Source organism: Eutrigla gurnardus (assembly GCF_963514095.1).
Source record: "Eutrigla gurnardus genome assembly, chromosome: 13".
Taxonomy (NCBI): domain Eukaryota; kingdom Metazoa; phylum Chordata; class Actinopteri; order Perciformes; family Triglidae; genus Eutrigla; species Eutrigla gurnardus.
In genome coordinates this window covers 7,494,882-7,514,664 of record NC_139936.1, presented here as the reverse complement: position 1 = coordinate 7,514,664, position 19,783 = coordinate 7,494,882, and the positions used below count along the sequence as shown (strand labels likewise).

Below are 19,783 nucleotides of genomic sequence, written 5' to 3'. Positions count from 1 at the left end.
GGTCAAATTGTAAAATATCATGTCAGAAGGAAAAAAGGGAGAAAGAAAGAGCTGGAAGTTATCTTTATGTAAATTATGATCATCCACTTAATTAGAAATGTAGAATGGAAATGGCAAATTTCAGTTAAAATTGTCTTCTGTTGAAGTGATGGACAAACACTGATAATGACAAACCATAAAGTCTATTCCACTGTGTGTTAATTAGAGTAGCTCTGTCCTATATTATTTATTTTGTGTTTACTTTTTGGCATGTAGATGTTTTCAGAATCAAATATTAAACAGTGTTTTTCTCAATACGAGTTTAAAACCATATGTGTGGGTCTGTTCAACACTTGCATTCAAGATATGGCTCTGCTTTTGGTGACATGTATTTCAGTTTTTATGGTTGTAAAAATGCTTAAAATATCCTCAACAACTGTCACGTTTTTGCCTGTGAAGGCAAAACTAAAGACTTCTTGAGTTGAGAGGATAATGAGACATTATTCAAATGAGACAAAGTGAGTGAGACAAGGAGACACAGAGTAGGGAGACACCTGTGAGCCCATTTACCTCCTCCACTCCCTTCCCTCCCTTCTATTTAGCCCTCTGGTGATTCGGTGTGTGCGTGCGTACGGCTAGGAACTGAAATAACAAGAGAGCAGTTCCACACCCACACACATACCCACACACCCACCACCACCACCACACACACACACACATACCCACACACACACACACATACACATGTGCAGACACAATGGTGTCTGAACATTTCTTAACACACAGGCCTTGAGGAAAGCATGTGTGCAAATACTTGATTCGCAGCCTGAGTCCATCTGAAGAAGCCATTAGTAGGAACTGTGTGTGACGTGCGAACATGTATGTGACTGTTTTTGCTTTGTGACTCGTTTTTTCTTAAATTTGTGAAGACATAATTGCAGCTGTAAGCTCATGTTTTTCCACAAGCTTGTCAAAAACATAGAAAATATCCTCTTTTAAGAAGCCTATGGGAGATGAAAGGAAGTATGTGTGTGTTAGCTTGTAATTTCAGCTGCAATAAATGATCATAAGTTATAATATTTCAGGCGAAACCAGAGGTGTCAGAAGTAGACATTCTATACTCAAGTAGAAGTACAGATACTTCTGTTCAAAAAAGAATTCAACTTCTTTACTCAAGTAAAAATGTGTCACTTTGAAGGACATTTATTTTTTGTAAGCTTTTGTAAACTGAACCTTCATCATATTAATAAGAAAAAAATCGATTATTACCTAATTACTTATTATTAAGTGTAGATATTTGTTTTATAATGAAGGGAGTAAAAGTACAAAATAAATAAAGTAAAGTACAGATACCTGAAAATTCTACTTAAGTACAATAACAAAGTATTTGCGTTACTTCCCACCTCTGGGTGGAACGCTAGGCAAACGCCCAAATTAAGCATGTTTTGTTAAAATACAAGAAATAAAACAAAGTCCCCAGCTGTTAAACTCTCATTTGGCCCAGATTTTTCTTCTTGATAAAACATACTTGATACAAATCTGTTACAATTTGTCTAATTAGGCCTACTTATTATCATATTGTACCAGTGCTTCATGGTGATAAATAGGCGGTCATCAATTGTAATTTCTGTGATCTTTAAAAAAAAAAAAAGAAGTTAAATGAGAAAATCAGACATGGAAATTAGTCCTGATGGATGATGTCTTTTGAACTTTGATCATGGAGCCATGTGCTACTTTCACTAAACCTTCTTTCAACCTGACATAAACACCAAATGAGCATTTTCAGTTCAGATTTTGGGAGATGGATTTTTCATGACATGTCTTTCCATATTTTTGCAGCAAAATGCATTTTGTATAATGCAAATATTACGTTTTTTTTTGTTGTCTCAAGAGAGAACATTAACTTAGATTATACAACCACTATCATGTCCATGGTTGTTTCAGGACATTTCCACTCGGATTGTTGTTAAATGCGTTTTGGACGCTGCACCCCACCCTTCACACGGCCTGGGTGGGCCTGTCTGCAGGGTGCCAAGCAGGGTGTCTGTGGCCAGTGATGTGAATTGGCATGCTGTTTCAAAATGGATCCATCTAAATTATTCAGTCTGTTATTTTAGTGTCAGCACTGGGTAATGATGTCTGGTTGTCACGGAAACATAGTGCCATGATCCGAGCTCACAGCTGAGTCCCCCGGCAGAAAAGAGAGGGAGCGATACTGTACCAGCCCGATCATTTCCACTGAAAAGTCAAAATGTGTATGACAAAAAAATTGGCTTCCTAGACAGAGAGCGAGACTATTTTTATGTGCCCTCTAGCGGCGAGACATTACATAGGGGCCACGGAAATTATATAAAATGTTATGTAGTGTATATTGCCAGTAGGGTGTAGATGAAATATAATACTTTCCTGGAACTGAGGAATATATACAGATGGTTCTCTGGCTCTGTCTTCCTCTCTGTGTGTGTCTCTCTCTTTCAAACACACACACACAAAGGATGGGTCCCCAGGCTGCGTCGGTCAGGCTTTATGGATCTCCAGTGAGACATGAACACATGGAACAGTCATCTAGCTTCCAGATGCTGGTGTGGAGTTTCTCTCCATCTCGCACTGAGGTCCTCTGTGTGATGAGAGGCTGCATCTGGGGGCTGGCACTTCGCTTACTGGACACTTGTCTGCAAAGAAAAAACCTCGACTTATTATCAGTAAGCTCACCCCGTGTGCATTTGTCTGCATGCCTGCGTGTTTGTGTACAGTATATACAGTACCTTTCTTTGTGAGCGATCAGGCTGTCAAGGCAGAGAAACGGCTGCGGGAACAGCTGGGGGAATCAGATGGTGTCTCTCTTCCACCTAAATGCTGGGATTTACACACTGCCCAAAGCCCAGACACACAGCCCTCGTGTGCCAAGATGAACATGCACATGCATATGCATGCGTGCATGCTCATGCACACAAAAGACTCTTCCACTTGCACAGATTGCATCATACATTTCAGGTCATTTCATCATCTGTTAGTCATTTTTCTTCTTAAGCGTCTCACCTTAAACAAACAGTGATAATACACTCATTGATTTATTCATAGGGAACGGGAGAGGAAGACAGAAACGGAGGCTTTTGTGGATAAATTGGTTCCTGTTCAGGCAGTTTACTTTTGATATAATATGCTACTGTTTCAGTTCATTACACCCTCACAGAAGCTCTGTTTAACCAGACAAGTTGATACACAGTGTTGATACTTTCTCCCTGAAGCAGGAGCTCACAGATGTTGTACTGCAATTGTCCAGTAGACCAGCGTATATGTTGAGATGCCTGTCCAAGTATAAACTATCTGCCCTGTGCAGATTGCTGCTATTTTAATGCTCTAAATCCCATATATAGAACCTTTAAGTGTTGTACATCTATAGAAAGCTAGGTTGCCATGTTTAAAGTCTCCCAAAACTCACTGAAATTTAAAACTTAGTCCCTATAGTCACATGCCAACAAAAAAAAATCATTTTCACTCATCACTGGAAATACTGTGTGCCACACAGCACAAGACTTAATTCCAGTCAGGGTATGTTAATTCCCATAGCAGCCATTTGGAGATACACAGCCTGCTGTCTTCACGGTGTGACTCCAACTCCCAACGTCCCTATCGCGCTTTCATCCCTACCTGTCAGCAGATGAGAGCTCCATACACCTGCGGCAACCTGCGTCGGTGTGTGTATGTTTGTGTGTGCCTACCGAGGAGCTTGCTGTGCAAGCATATTCGCAGCCAGCATTTCTGACAGGCCTAATGAATCTCCAGAGGACAACTACCTGCCAGCTCCCTCTTGTTCTGTCTTGTCCTCATTGTTCTATCACTCTGTGTTCTGCCCCCCCCTCCCCCCGCCGCCGCCTAGCCCCGCCCCCCTTCGCTGTTTATCTGCCTAAAACGACGCTGCCTCTCCGTGTGGTGGCTTTCGCTACCATCAGCTAACAAACCTCCTTTATCGGTTCTGGGTAAACATCTTACATATCCCCCATTAACTCTCAAGGAAGTCAGTGGTCTGAAAGAGACATTGCTGTTATTCATGATGTACATTGGATGAACTTCTCTTACAACAGTGCTTTGTTTCTACTGCGCTATATTATAGTGTGTGAGGAACCGTCTTCCATTGAGGAGGCTTTAATTATACTTACCCATTCTGTATTAGTCATGCCTCAGCTCAGCTTGTCTATCCAAAATCCATTACCTATGCCTGAGGAAGCCTTGTTAGTTCACAACCGAGTGCTAATTACACAACATTATGATACATAGGCCTCATCTTGCTTTAATCACAGTAATTAGTGAAATAAAGGCAGTCTGCACACGCAGGGAGGCAGAAGAATCAACAATTTGTGGAGAACAAAACATTTGGATTCACTCGGTCTAGCATCCACCTTAGACGTCCTTCACAACACACGTGTGTGTAAATTTGCACACACACACACATGTATCTCACATGTCAGTTAGGAAGTTGTGACTGCATCACTGATCTGTTGCCTCACATGAACCGCCGAGGTGGAGCGTGCACACACAGAGCATGAGTAATGAAACGCTTCACACTCATTTGGCTTTTGCACTTCAAATGAGATTGGCACGGCGCAGCGTCTAAAACACAACCATTAGATCTATAATGACTCCACAGCCTACTCCCCATGGACTCTCACACACACACACACACACACACACACACACACAACACGCGCTCACACTACCAGCCCCCCAAACAGTCTATGTATTATGCATTCCACCCATCTGCCACTCTGTGAGCACTCTATCCCAAGGGGAAGAGAGGGAGGACAGGGGGAGGAGAAGAGAGGGAGGCACACACAGCTAGATGTAGGAGAGAATGGGGTGGTGAGCTCACTCTCTCTCTCGCACTCACTTTCTCTCAGTAGTGCCTTCCTATCCACCTGTTTAGGCACATTTTCAATTTGTGTATAGAAAAAACTGAAAGAATAAAACAAAGTCAAAATCACTTTTTAGGCTTGGCTGAGCCGGAAAAGTTGGTGTATCGATAAAAGCCAAATGCAAGAAAGTGCAATGATGAGCAATTAAATCATGACGTACATGAAGCATGTCACTTAAGCATCCACTGAAGAGTCAAAAAATGGTGGCAGGCAAAAACGTCAGATCTGTGTGGAGCGATGAGGAAACGTTCCCCAAAAGACACGAAACAAACATAAATGCCTTTATTACAATCATGTTTTGTTTCCACGGTTAGAGATTTCACAGTCTGTCTTTGAATTACCACATTTGTTGCGTTTCAAAGGTTAAATGGTACCTGACTGAAGAATTAGTGCCGCCTACCGTTTATCTCGATGATCCAACTCTTTATATTCACATAACATTAGTGAATTGAAACACATTTAAATTTGCATTTATTTTTCACGATTACACTTATAATTTGCACATTTCATTGGAAACCTGGCCCCCCTCTCTTTGTCTCTCTCTCTCTCTCTCTCTCTCAACCACACACTACTGTGTCTCTCGCTCTCCCGTCAGGTTGTGGGCTGCTGGAATGTGAGAGGCTCACCGGTGTTTGGACAGACAGGTATGAGCATATGGCTTAGGAGTGTGGTGATTTATAGATGCCCATGCTGCTCGCTCTCTCTCTCTCTCTCTCTCTCTCTCTCTCTCTCTCTCTGTGTGTGTGTGTGTGTGTGTGTGTGTGTGTGTGTTGAGGTGGTTGCGTTTACCACTGGAGGAGGTGGATGGCTCAGCAGGACATCCAGCCGACCATCTGTGGCTGCAAGACTCAAAATATCTGTGAAGCTTCAGTGTGTCCACATGTGTTCCAGTGTGTGGAAAACAGCACATTAACAAAGTGACCTGCTTCTGTGTGTGTGTGTGTGTGTGTGTGTGTGTGTGTGTGTGTGTGTGTGTGTGTGTGTGTGATCAAAGTAGTTGCATAGAAAGCACTGTCAAACAGGATTGACTATTATCAGATGATCAGACCACGATCAGATGTACAGCAGGCTTGAAAAAGTCTCAGTTTCTGGAAGTATATATGAACAAAAAGCCGCCTCTTATCCCAAAAGGAGCGTTGATAGAATCACAAGGCTTCTAATTTAATTCGATGTGTGCTGGCAAATTGACTGATAAAACAAGCTTCGCTGCAGAGCGGGCTGGAGGCGAGAAGGGAGCAGTTTTAATAGCGCGTCTTTGTCTCGCAGCTGCCAAACATTCACCCTGACCCAAACCAAACTGCAACCCCATGATCCTCATCTGCCCTATTACATCCTTCAGCTGCTTCCTTCTTCACTGCTGTGTGTGTGTGTGTGTGTGTGTGTGTGTGTGTGTGTGTGTGTGTGTGTGTGTGTGTGTGTGTGTTTGCCGAGAGAATACAGAGACTTCGTTGTCACTCCGCTGTCTGATGCAGCTGTGTGTGCTTCAGATGTTTTTACAAAAAAGATTAAATGTGAGGAAAATAAAGAGAGGAGAGGAAAAAGGGTGAACGTAAAGATGGGAAACAGATAGCAGAACCATAATGTGTGAATTTGTCACGTGGGATTTCACATTTCTTTACGCTTGTCTTGCACCCTTTGTTGCAAATAGTTCACTTTTTACATGTAAAAGTCTTTAAATCAGTATAAAAATGTGCAGATGCACAGCAGTGGAGTCCACACACCCAGAGTTAGTTTCCATGCTCTGCAAATATAAAAACTGTGGTTAAACGAGGCAGAAGAAGGGAGAAAAGAGAGGACGGAGAGTGAACCGGAACAGAAAGCACTTTCATCATCATGTGTTCTATTTCCTCTCCTCTATTTCTATTTTGAACTGTAGTTTCATGATAGTATTTTGGCTTTACATCAGCACCAGTCAATCACTGCACATCAGCAGGCCAGCCTGGGGAAGAGAGCCCGGGCCTGAGAGTGTAAGGAGAGAAGGATCCATGTGATAATCTCCCTCTCTGGAATCCTCACCCTCCACTGATCTGAGCTCTCTGATGACACCACATTTCACTTCAGCATTTCAGCAGATAAACCGACCCCGAGACGAGCACTCTCACTTTCCCACTCTGACACTTTTTGTTGCATCGACACACCTGAAACCAGCCCCGGTCTCTTCTCTTTGTAACAGCGGAGTGAATGTGCAGACACAGGAGGTCTGATAAGGCCAACTCAAGTGAAACATAACATGAGTTTTGCCGGCGAGTGAAACAGCTATTATGGGATTGGGTTTCCACTCACATTACACAAGGCTTTGATACCAGGATTTTATCTTTTATGTTATCGTCTCACATCAGGAATATAAGCACACACACACACACACACACACACACACACACACACACACACACACACACACACACACCTGCAGCACCGCTTCCCTTTACCACCCATCTGTGAGACAGTGTGTGTGATATTAGTGTGTATATTGTGTTGGCTGGCACAGAGAACGAGTATGACAGAAGAACTGCATATAATATGTGTGCAGTGCTGGAATGTAACCGAGTACATTTACTGTAATTTAAATTTCATAGTTCTACTCCACTGCAAGTTTAGAGGGAACTTTTCCTCTCTTTTTAACAGCTGGGGCTACCAGTTTTACTATTTACCAATTACTGTAAGTAACTTTTCATATGAAATATCATCTGCTTTGAAAATGTGATGCATTCATTCCATGAAAACATTTCTTGAACAAGTCATTTGACTTGAATTAGCAGTTAGGAGCCAGTTTTCAATGCCAAGTGTGTGTGTGTGTGTGTGTGTGTGTGTGTGTGTGTGTGACTGTGTGACAGATAAGGAATGCAACATGTTACCTTTCCTTATAAGTACAGCCTTTGACATGTTTGCAACAATGCAAACTCTCAACACTTCCACACTTTGGCACACAGACGACTCTTGCGAGAGCTATTTGTTGAATGACGGGCTGTTTGGAGTTGGTGGGGGAGGGGGGAGGGGGAGGTGGAGAGAGGCAGAAGTGGAGAAGGGAGGCAGAGGTGTGGAGGTGAAGACAAGCTGGACGTTCAGAGACAGACAGTCTTTGTGCCTGAGGCGCAGTGTGTGAATGCATGTGTGATAGGCAGCTCTGTAGTCTGTAATGTGTGTGTGTGTGTGTGTGTGTGGGTGTGGGTGTGGGTGTGTGGAAGGGAGTGAGTTAGCTTCAGCGTCCTCTGTTCTGAGGGCTCAGCTGTGGTGTAATTGATTAAACTAATTAGTATGAAATATAGAATCAAGCTCCATGAATAGGGTCGTGTGTTCTCTTGGTTTGTGTGCGTCTATGTAGGCGGATGTGTGATTGGAATGAAATATGAAATTAGTCGTGATGAATAGCACCATATGCACTGGTGTAATTGAATTAACCAATCTGTGTTCAAAGTGTTAGTGCATAAATGAAATGCTCACCTAGTGTGCATCACCTGCACATGAGTGGCCGTTCGGCCAGAGAGGCAGTTTTCACTGTTAAGACTTTTTACTTTTGACTACTTTTAGTCTCCAAACTGTTCCTTTATTTGCCACCAGTCTGTTCTTTTATTTCTTCTAGGCCTACTTTAACTATACACACTGTACATAAACACGTGAACACTGTTCAATACAACATCTGACAAGATTTACTGACTCATGGACACGCGCAGACTTCCTCATTGGTGAGATCAGAGGCTTCTGGCATAAACAGGAAGCCAATAATCTAATATCAGGGCCTGTTTGAGTTCTGGCCACAGTAACTGTGAAATCCTCATGAGCTTCACAGTGGCTGTATGTGTTTATTTTACTGACACAATCAGTGGGGAGCAAGCAGCCATGACCAAACTTATGACCGGCAACGTCCTGTAGTTAAGTCATGTTATAGTGAAACTGTCCGGCTATGACACATGGCACATAAAATATCAGCCACAGAGCAGCTCTGTTTGCTGCACGGTTACAGACACACACACACACACACACACACACATGTTCACACATATGCACATTTTGTACACAGCATGCAAACAAGCCAAGGTGGCACAGTCTGGCAAAATGCAGCATGACAGCAGAGGATTACAGCTCTGCACAAAGCATGCACACCTTTAACACACACACACTTATTCTCTTGACAGAATATAAACTGAGCAGCAAAGGAACAAACACACCGGAGATATGCACACTGAAAATGATCTATTGTAGATGCTTCAGCGCTTTCTTTGAAGCCCGCCCAACTCCATAACCTCATTGAAAAAGGGCGTTTGTATCATGTAGGAAATCTTTGCAATAAAAAGTTTTGAAATGTGTTTCAACTGCCTCCAGAAAGTGGGTGTGAAGTTATTCATTTATAACTATAGCTGTATGGAGGGAACAATAACAATAGCAAAGTACAGGTTGTTTTGCTGTAGGCAGTGTCTTTTCATTATCGCCGAAGTTTACATTGTCTGCTCACCTTGTGCCCCCCCTTTTTTTTTTACTTTACAGTTTTACGATTGTTACACTTTGATGTGTTGTTAAGTCGGGACTGCTTTGTGGGACAAGGGTGTTCGCATTGTGCTCTGTTTTGTTTCTGTTCTCTATTGTGTACTTTTAATCTGAAAACAGAAAAACAAGCAATCAAACATGTTTGATCAAATCTGTATCGTTTAGCCACCAATTAATAACATTTTTCCCACAAAGTGTTTGCAGCTGATTTAAACATTTGGGGTCACCTCCCACAAAAGTTTGATTCATTAAAATTGATTCATTATTTTTAATTTAATTTCTCTCTCTCTCTCTCTCTCTCTCTCTCTCTCTCTCTCTCTCTCTCTCTCTCTCTATATATATATATATATATATATATATATAATATATATATAATATATATATATATATATATAATATATATATATATATATATATATAATATATATATATCTTTTTTTTTTTTTTTTTTACAAATCTAGACAAGACTAGACTATACATACATCATATTTAAATTAATCAATTAAAAATCACAGTCATACTGTCAAACATAAATCATGCTGATCTGCTCTGGACATAAAACATGATGCAGATATTCTTTATGTATTTCTCCCTCACAAACACATTCAGGGGAAACAAATCCAAGTCGGTGTGTGTTACTTATCTGTCTCAGAATGTAGGCCACTAGAACAACTATAACATCTTACAGCTCATTTACATATAGCCTTTCCACTATGGTTCTCACCACACCCTCGTGTCTATAAACGCTCCTCTCTCAGGCAACGAGATTTGTTTCCCTTTGTTGTTCAGAAGGAAAGATTGGAGGGAACAGTGGAAGGATTTATTCTACTTCTGCTACTACGACTGCTACAACAATGATAATAACAATATTAATACATTAAAATATGAATTAATTAAATAGAAAGAAAAGAACACACATGAAGAAATATGGTGACGTCTGAGAAGGTTTGTGTTGATCAGCTTTCACTCTGCCAAATAAAATACCTTGGCAGCACTACATCGGAAACCCATTATTCTCTTCAGTACACACAGTGATTTAATGGCATCTTACCAACGTTTTACAACTTTTATCTCTGGCCTCTTCATTATTTTGTAGACTGCTCTCTCACTCTCTCTCTCTCGTGTGTGTGCGTGTGTGTGTGTGTGTGTGTTTAAGAGTCGTGGTAGGCGGGTTTTCCGCCAGCAGGGTTTGGTTGATTCTCTATTGATTTGTTGGAGGGGCAGAGAGGAGGAGGAGGAGAAAGTGAAAGGGGAGGAGTGGAGGAGAAACCCCGGCCTGCATGGTGAGGAAGAGAGGGATGTGATTGTGCGTGTTTGGGACGAGGGGAGAGCGCAGAGTGATCACAATCAGGGCGAAAGTCCGACCGCGGAGGGAGCGCACTTATATCACGTGGTGTGCGGATTCGTACCGGGGAAAAGTGAAAGTGTCGTCGGAGTGACTTTTCCTTGTACTTTGTTTTTCCTCCTCTGTTTGCCTTCCGACCCCCTCCGCCCTGCATTCCGCGGAGCAGCTGTGTTTTAATGCCCCTGCGCACCCGAGGAGGAGAGGAAGGAGAGAAGAGTGAGGAGGAGGAGGAAGAAGAAACAGAAGAAGAAGCAGAAGAAGAAGAAGAAGAAACAGCGAGAAGGCCTGGACACCACCCCTCCTCGCCCTTTGGAGGTCTGTCCTCTCTCCCCTCCTGGCCCTGCATGGACGGGGATGGGGAGAGCCGGATGCTGTTGCAGCGGGGCTGAGCGCCTCGCCTCCCCGTCGTTGGTGCGCCGCTTCCGGCCACTGCTGCTGCTGATCATCGCTCTCTGCTGCGGTGCTGACATAGGTAACTAACTACACCTCAACACTGCAACAACTAGTGCGCAACTAATCTGTTATTTTTACGCACTTTTTTTAAAATTATATATTGCGCAAATTGCTGCGCGCTGCACAAACTACAAGCCGCGTAACCATGTTTATTTTCAGTCTGTTGCATTTAGTCGCGATCAGAGAGGCTACTTGAGTAGTTATTAGGCGTTTGTAATAACTGCATGGCCGATTCCTGCGCTGGGCCCAACGCTGCCTGACAATGGCTCTCTCTCCAGCGGCAGTGCAGCAGTCTGAGCACGGATCGAGTTTCTCCTCCTCTCTCCTGGGCCGTCATTCTCCTGTCTGCCCCTTAATGGCTCATGGAGGAGGGGAAGAGAGGGTGAATCTCTCCTAATGCCCATATATAACAGATTTCAGCGTGACATGGAGCAATATCGAAACAAACAGAATATACCCAAGTATAAATCTGATCATTATAAGTTAGTATGTAGTATGTACTGTGTTGTAAATCGGACTAAACATAATGTGGAATACATTTTATGTTGCAAATTTGTGCAAATCATGTTAAGACATAGTGCCAAAGTGATTAAAGTGACACAAGGTAGACTCTTCAAAGGAAAAAGCAAACATTTTTAAATTTGTGCTTGTAGAAACGGACACAATGTAAGCCGCACGAGAAGAAAACAAAGAAGTAAACACATTGAAAGTTAATAAGGTGTCTGCAAGGATTAAAGACACGGATGACTTCTTTTCTGTGGCTTTACAGAGGCCATCATTAACTATTATTACTTATTCACATTGTTTGTTAGTTGTAATTCATCATAACACTGGTATTTTTCATTCAATGCAAAAGGCAGTATAATGTCCTTTTTACAGAAACCAGCTCTTTTTTTGCGGAACGGGGGGGTCACATCTGTGTGTTGCTGTGTGTGCAGGGGGTCGCCTGTTGTGGCGGCTGTCTGTTGAGCAGTCACACCTCCAGTAATTAGTTTAACACGGCTCAGGCAGCGGGACAAAACCGCCTCTGCACGCAGCCTGGTGTGGGAACAGAGAGACCCACTTAGCATTAAAGACCCTCTTGGCACCTTCTGCTACACATGCGTCACCTGGAAAGAATGTGTATTATTTAGTCTGTTGTTTTTTATTTGTTATAGCATGTATATTTCAAGGCACTTCATTGCCACTCCGGCTGTCAGCTCCATGTGTGTGTTTGTACAGGGAGGCAGGAATGTCTTGAGTTGTTGACTATTGTTGGTGCTCCTGAATGTCTGATCCAGAGAGGACGAGTGCATGCTGTAGTGAGCTCCTGTAAAGCTTGGAGGGCTGTTTGTGTGATTTGAGCTCAGTGTGTGTGTGTGTGTGTGTGTGTGTGTGTGTGTGTGTGTGTGTGTGTGTGTGTGTGTGTGTGTGTGTGTGTGTGTGTGAGAGTGCACACAACAAGGTGATCAATAAGCACTTCACAAGCCATTCCCTCGGTTGAGAGATGATCCCAGTGGATCCTTCTCTGATCTCCGGAGATCAGAGAAGGTGGAAGCTGCTGGAGAGGGAGGCAAAGAATCGCTAAACTGAGCCGGAGAGATTAGGCTGGTGGATCTTTTGACCTCTGTCTGATGGTGGAGAGGGTGGAGAGGGGGCCTCAGGGTGCAGGTGAGAGAGGGCTGAGGGCTGACTGCTGAAAACAGAATAGAATACTGCCACAGAACATCAGAATAGTACTGGTGGAGGGATATGATTTGAGCCGGGGGCGGGGGGAAAATCGGACAACAGATGAGGCTTGAGAGAAAAGAAGATATGACCTGGGAGAGGGGGGGATGGAGTGAAAAAGAGGTTAATATTGTGGTAGGATGTGGAAGGATCGGTGTGGACATTGCTGGCTGTTTTAGATACTCAGCCCAGGGGATGAAACAAACCAGTCTGTGGATGTGTTGAACAGCTCTCGTGCATCAATTCTCCACATAAGGGATTATATATTCTCTCCTTATCAACGTGTTCAAGTCAATTCAGTATTTCTCACATCGACTGGACTTACCACTAATTACATATTTATATGCACAGAGAGGATTTTCTTTTGAAAGCATAGCTATACGTGCTTAGAAACTGTAAGGCTTTCTAAAAGGGAGATCACTGGATGTCTTGAAGAGCAAAAATATGTGAATTATGCTCCATATGATTAATCTTTATAAAAAATCCTCTGTTATTGCGTGATGCTTCCACAGAAAGTCAAGAGTGCAGGGTCATCTGGTGTGAAACTTCAGCCGATGCTTGTCATCAGAGAAGTTTTAACCTTTATATAAGTCAGCAGTTTGAACCCAAGTTCTTCAGTTACAGAGTCGACTCCTCTCTGTTACGTCACCCTGCTGAGAAAATGTCAGTGAATGAGTGCTTTTGTGTGTTTATAGAGCAGCTCATGATTCCGATACCCCGTCGAAAGAGAATAAACCCACACTGATTAGATTGGGAGCGGTATTTAGGTACTGCGGGGCAGATAGGAAGGAAAGGAGGCTTTCGGTGCGCCAGTCAAACACACAATGTGTCCTCAGTGCTCAGACCGTCTGCACAGTGGTGGTTGGCATGGATGGCAGCCTGTGCATGTGTGTGTCTGTGGGTCGGTGTCAGTATTTAACAGGCAGGAGAGAGATTCCGAAGTGTGGTGTGAGTGGGGGTCCGTACCTGCGCCTTGATTTCCAAAACCCAGAGCACTACTGCCCCCAAATGGTGACGCCCGACTCAGTCACGCTCCGAAATCAAATACACGTACAAAGAAGAGCTGGAATGTGCTGTTTGTTCATGTGTGTGTTTGTGGTTGTGAAATAATGGTGTGACATCAAGGGGAATCTGTCGATTTCAATAAAAACCGTGCACTTTCTGGTTTTGCTCGGCCATTAGGAGATCATACCACCATCTGAAGATCACTGACTGTGTACGTTTAACGGGGGCACAAGCAGCATTCTTTCTGAGATAGCTATTTGTGTTTGTGTGTGTGTGTGTGTGTGTGTGTGAGTGTGTGTGTGTGTGTGGGTGCAGCTGCCCATACACTGCAGAGCCTCTGTCTGGCCTAATCTAATAGGAGCACGCTGTGACTGATGCATTAGGTCTGGTCTCTAATCTCTCTCTCTCTTGCTCTTAACTCTCTCTCCCTCTCTCCCTCTCTCCCTCCCTCTCTCCCTCTCTCCCCCTCTCTCTCTCTCTCTCTCTCACTCTGATGATATAAAAGGCTGGTTTGACCCTTGTTACATTCAGAAATATAGCAACAGTTTAAAAAATCTGGGACAATTTCAGACCAAGAAATGTGTTCCTAATGGGTAAACAGGGACCGAATAATAGCAATAATCAGTCTTCTGAATGCATTCCCTCACGTCAGCCTGCTCTGCTGCTCAGAGCTGTAAACAACCATTACAGTGACAAAAACATATTTGAGTTTTATCTAACAAAGGCACATTTCTGATTGTGTATTTTATATATTGAAGCTACACAGAATCACAAATGAATACACCTTTCTGACACAAATGCAACATTTTAAGCTTCACAAAGTCATGGTTGAATGTTTGTGTACGTAGCACACCTTGTATTGTCTTGCACTCTCTGACACTGTGTGTGTTATGTGCTCTTTGGCTATATAAGCAGTATTATCTCACTCCTCGTGGAAAAAAACGTTCTTTATCTTTTCTCTCTGGCTGCTCTTTGGTTTATTACACTTCAGGTTTATTGCGTTCACAGAGCGGCCCTACTGATTCATCAAGACATTTAACCAGCGGGCAGTTCTTTTTCCAATTTTATTAGGTTGGATTATAACAGGTAGCATTGTGTGTTTGAGTTCAAAGTAGCGTTATTTGTCTTCTGTGAACATGAACTTTCCTTTTCTAGTTAAATCCAGCCCTTATAGTACATGATCCACATTATCAGACGTGTGATAATCTTTTAGGCCTTTTAGCTGGTCACCTATCACGACTACGGTTCCTGTGATGATATCACTTTTCTAACATGTCTGCATGTCTTCTCCAGGTCAGTGCCAGGTGGCCACCCCTCAGTGTCGTATCCAGAAGTGCACCACCGACTTCGTCTCCCTGACCTCCCACCTGACGCCAGCCGTGGATGGCTTCCACACCGAGTTCTGCAAGGCTTTACGTGCGTACTCGGCCTGCACCCAGAGGACAGCCAAGTCCTGCCGGGGGAATCTGGTCTTCCACTCGGCCGTACTGGGCATCTCCGACCTCATGAGCCAGAGGAATTGCTCCAGAGACGGGCCCACATCCTCCACGCACCCTGAGGTCCCACACGAGCCCTGCAACTACCACAGCCGCACCCAGCACGCCCACGCGCACTCCCACGTGCACGCACACGCACACTCCCATGCTCACGGCCACGACCACGGCCACTCTCGGCCTGTCTACCTGTTCTGCGGGCTGTTCGGGGACCCGCACCTGAGGACGTTTAAGGACAGCTTCCAGACCTGCAAGGTCGAGGGGGCGTGGCCTCTCATCGATAATGACTATCTGTCAGTACAGGTCACTAATGTTCCCGTGGTAACTGGCTCTAGTGCCACGGCAACGAATAAGGTAAGAAGAGAACTGGGGCTCTAATCTGCTGTTATTAAAGCAGAAAGAGTTTCTAAAGTGAGAGCAGCTGGTCTTATCTACTTTATTTGTGTGTGAGTGTGTGTGTGTGTGTGTGTTAGAGAGAGAGTTGTTTACTATAATGACCTCTCAGTTGCTTTTCTGTGCCTTGCGGTAATAAATCTGACCAGTGTGAGACTAGAAAACGCTCTACTTTCCCCTCATTTTCTGTCTGTCTCTCCCTGCCTCAGGCTCACAGGTGTGAGGCTATTTGCCCGATCTTGTGACTATCTCTTGTGACTGAAGCAGTGTTGGAAACCTAACTTGGTTAATGGGTGCATATAGCCTGACCTCTAATAACATGGAATGAGATGTGTGAAAGGACCCACTGTTTACTCAAGTGTGTGTGCAAGTATTTGTGTGTGTGTGTCTCATAAGTGGCACTCCTTAAACTCAGCTTAAGAACTATGTGTGTTAAGGGTACTTATTCCTTTATGACAAAAAGACACACACACACACACACACACAAAATGGATGGCGAGCCACACAAAGGTGATCTTTGTTGATATTTCCCCCGGATGATCTGCCCTCTCTAGCCTAGTCGATAGCTTTAATTATTAAAACGCATACACACCCATGCATACACTTAGTCGTGTATACATTGACACAAACACACACATTAAGTAAATGGTAGGGTTGCTCCACGTGGAGCTGAAGGTTTGAACCTGTGTCAGAGGTGGGTTAAGTTATTTGTCACAATTATTAGGGACACACACACACACGCTCTCTCACTCTCACTCTCTCTCTCTCTGTAGCACGCACACACACACACACACACACACGCACACACACACACACACACACACACACACACACACACACACACACACACACACACACACACACACACACACACACACACACACACATTAACAACCCTCCAGGCCTAATGGCCTGCCAGGCCTCATTCCTCACGGCTGTCATGTGAACAAAGCAGCTATTCACCGGAACTATGATGCTAGTGCTAACCGTAATACTCACACCACACCCTGTATCCACCACTGCCTCCACTCTCCACTGCCCTGCGTGTGTGAGTGTGTGTGTGTGTCAGCATGTTTGCATAGCTGTGTCAAATTACTACTTGTTAAAAAGTCATTTAGCCATTTCTCAAATGTAGTGCGATGAGAGTCAATAACATGTGTAATGGGTGAATGTCAATAATATGTGTGTTTGTGTGAGAGAGAGACCTTTCACCTTATTTCAAGGGCTGCAACTATTAATCATTTTCTTTGTCAATTAATCTGATATTTTTTTCTTCATTAATTTAGTAGATTAGGAAGATGTCAGAAAATAATGAAGACGCAGTGATCAATTCTCTCTAACCAAAAGATACTCAATAAAAATATTATTTAAACGATAAATCAGAGTAGTTTGGGATCAATTTCTGTTGAAAAAGTAATCAATTAATGATTTGATTGTTTATTTTCATTCATTAATTTGCAGATTATTTCCTCCTTTAGTCTGTAAAATGTCAAATAAAGATAAGACAAGTAAATCCTCACACTTGAGAAGCAGAAAATATACATTTTCTTTCAATTAACTAATAGACTAATTGCCGCAGCTCCTCCTGTCCTTGATGAAAGTTGTGTTTGTCCTATATAGTATCTCATGGATTTACTTTGTAGCTGTGAAATGTAAATCAATCATTGTCATTTATTGAATCCACTTGTCTCTAACTTACCTGATCTCCTCTCTCCCTCTCTGTAGATCACAATCATCTTCAAACCCTATGAGGGTTGCACAGACCAGCGGGTCTACCAGGCCGTCACAGACAATCTCCCCGCTGCCTTTGATGATGGAACCATCAGCAGCGGAGACCCCATACACATTTCTGCGGGTGCAGAAGGTGAAACTGGGAAGGTCCGGGCTCTGTGGATATCTGAGCGCAGCCCGGGGTACCACGTGGAGCTGCACGCCGGCTACATTGGTGTAACTGTAATCGTTCGCCAGTTGGGCCGCTACCTGACCCTGGCGGTGCGGATCCCGGAGGAGCTGGCTCAGGCCTACGATGCCACGCAGGACCTGCAGCTCTGTCTGAACGGCTGCCCCGGTGGAGAACGCATCGACCAGGCCGGGCATCTTCCCCTGCCCCTCTCCCCTCCTGCGCTCGGCCTGCAGCTTCAGCAGCTGCGCCGGCCCAGCTACTCCTCACAGACACAAACATCCCCCTACGGTGCCACGCAGCTTTTCAGCGTGGAGGGGGCGAAGGAACGCTGTAGAGAGCAGCTGGAGGTGCAGGACATTTACTTCCACTCCTGTGTGTTTGATCTCCTCACCACCGGGGACGCGAACTTCACAGTGGCGGCGTACAGCGCCCAGAAGGACATGGAGAGTCTTCACCCACACAGGGATAGATGGAGGATCTACCCCCGTGGCTCTGCCACCTCCACTTTACATTCCGATTCTCAACCCATCACACGGCTGGCTCTGCTACTGCTGTGTGCTCTGAGCGTGCCGTTGATGTAAGATCGGGAATGGGAGGCTTGTGTATGTGTGTGCACTAGAGAGAGAGTTTGGGGAGTTTTTTTTTTTCTGAGCACTGATACTGAGAGCTGACTCCTCTCATGTAGAGAGGACACAGCAGGCTGGACAGTCACTGGGAACTAGTGTTTTTGGCACAGAAGATACTGGCAACACTAACTGCATCTAAACTGGCAGAATCAGCCCTCTGGGGAAAAACACAGGAGATGCGATGACGACTTTCGCAATTTGTCTTCATCTCTAGACAACTTGACAAAGACACAAACGTACCTGTGTGGGTGAATAGATTGTGTAGATATACACTACAAACTGTAAATAGCTTGTGTTCAGTGCACAGTGTAATGGCGTAGAGTTTTTTTTTTTGTGTCATTTGATGTGATTTTTCTTTGATACCTCAGACAGAGGATGTTTGTTTTAACAGAAGCACTTTATTTAGTTTTTTTTCATTAACAAATCCACATCAGTGTTTCTTCCTCTCACTTAATGTCCTCTCCGATGGCTCAAGTTTTTGGAGAGCATCAATAATTAGATTTTTGATCCTTTCAAAGTAAAAGTCTGTTGAACAAATGGAGCTGCCATTTTTTGTTAAAATCTTCCAGTCAGCTGATTTGACTCAGCGTCTTATTTTTTATGTCGGTCAATGTGAGTGGTTCTCTTTTGAATGTTTTATGAATATTATCACAGCAATTGCCATCAGTACTATTCTGTTGCTGTATGAATTTGTTGTTTTTTCCTCAGTCCTGATTTCAAATATGTGTGAGTGTGTGTGAAAATGTGTGTGTGAGTGTGTCAGTGTTTATTTTTTTAACCAGCTGGTGACATGCTTGGATGTGTATTTCCTCTGAATATCATGTCACCATTTTTGCCAAGAGGCTGTGATGATGATACCGGCTCATGTGTGTTGCTCTCCGTACTCTTTGTTGTGTTCAGTTGAGCCAAAGACAGATAATGTATTGTTTCTATGTACAAAGATCATAACTCACCACCAAACCAGCACCCATCTCCTCCTCAGACTCCCTGTTTTTTAAAGTTTGCTACTGTAGACTGTCCTACTCCTACTGCCAGAATTGATGAGCTGCTCCTTACTGGTGTAAGATACTGGAGTGTAGACAAAACACTGCAATTCACTAAGAACTTTATCTGTCTGCTAAGACATGCACTTCAGCAGTGTGTTGTGGGAAATGTATGTCATTTGATACCTGACCCTCAACACTATTAGACTTTTAAAAAATACAGCATTCTGTATAATTATACCCCATTTGGTTGGCCATATTCAGCTTAATCTCAAGTTTTTCTTAATTTGATCTCTTACATCATGTGTGAGTGTCAGTTTGGTGAAGAGTGACTGGTCAACGTCGAAATACTTAACTTATTTATGAACGTAGTGTCCTGTAGAGGAAGTTAAGCTCCATATTCTTGCTGTTGGATAATAATAATAATAAAAAAAAATGTCAGATGTGATTGTACTGCCACGTAGTGGTGCTCTGTTGCTATGTCAGTGTGTTACTCAAGGC

General features: G+C 43.6%; 1 protein-coding gene across 1 annotated transcript; it reads left to right on the top strand.

Moving 5' to 3' along the window:
* The first annotated feature begins 10,681 nt into the window (after positions 1 to 10,681).
* On the top strand, positions 10,682 to 19,034 carry rgmb (repulsive guidance molecule BMP co-receptor b). Its single transcript, XM_084025350.1, has 4 exons — positions 10,682 to 10,935; positions 10,969 to 11,191; positions 15,178 to 15,731; positions 17,496 to 19,034. The coding sequence occupies exons 2-4, from the start codon at positions 11,074 to 11,076 to the stop codon at positions 18,252 to 18,254; spliced, it is 1,431 nt and encodes a 476-aa protein (XP_083881476.1). The 5' UTR covers positions 10,682 to 10,935; positions 10,969 to 11,073; the 3' UTR covers positions 18,255 to 19,034.
* The last annotated feature ends 749 nt before the right edge of the window (positions 19,035 to 19,783 follow it).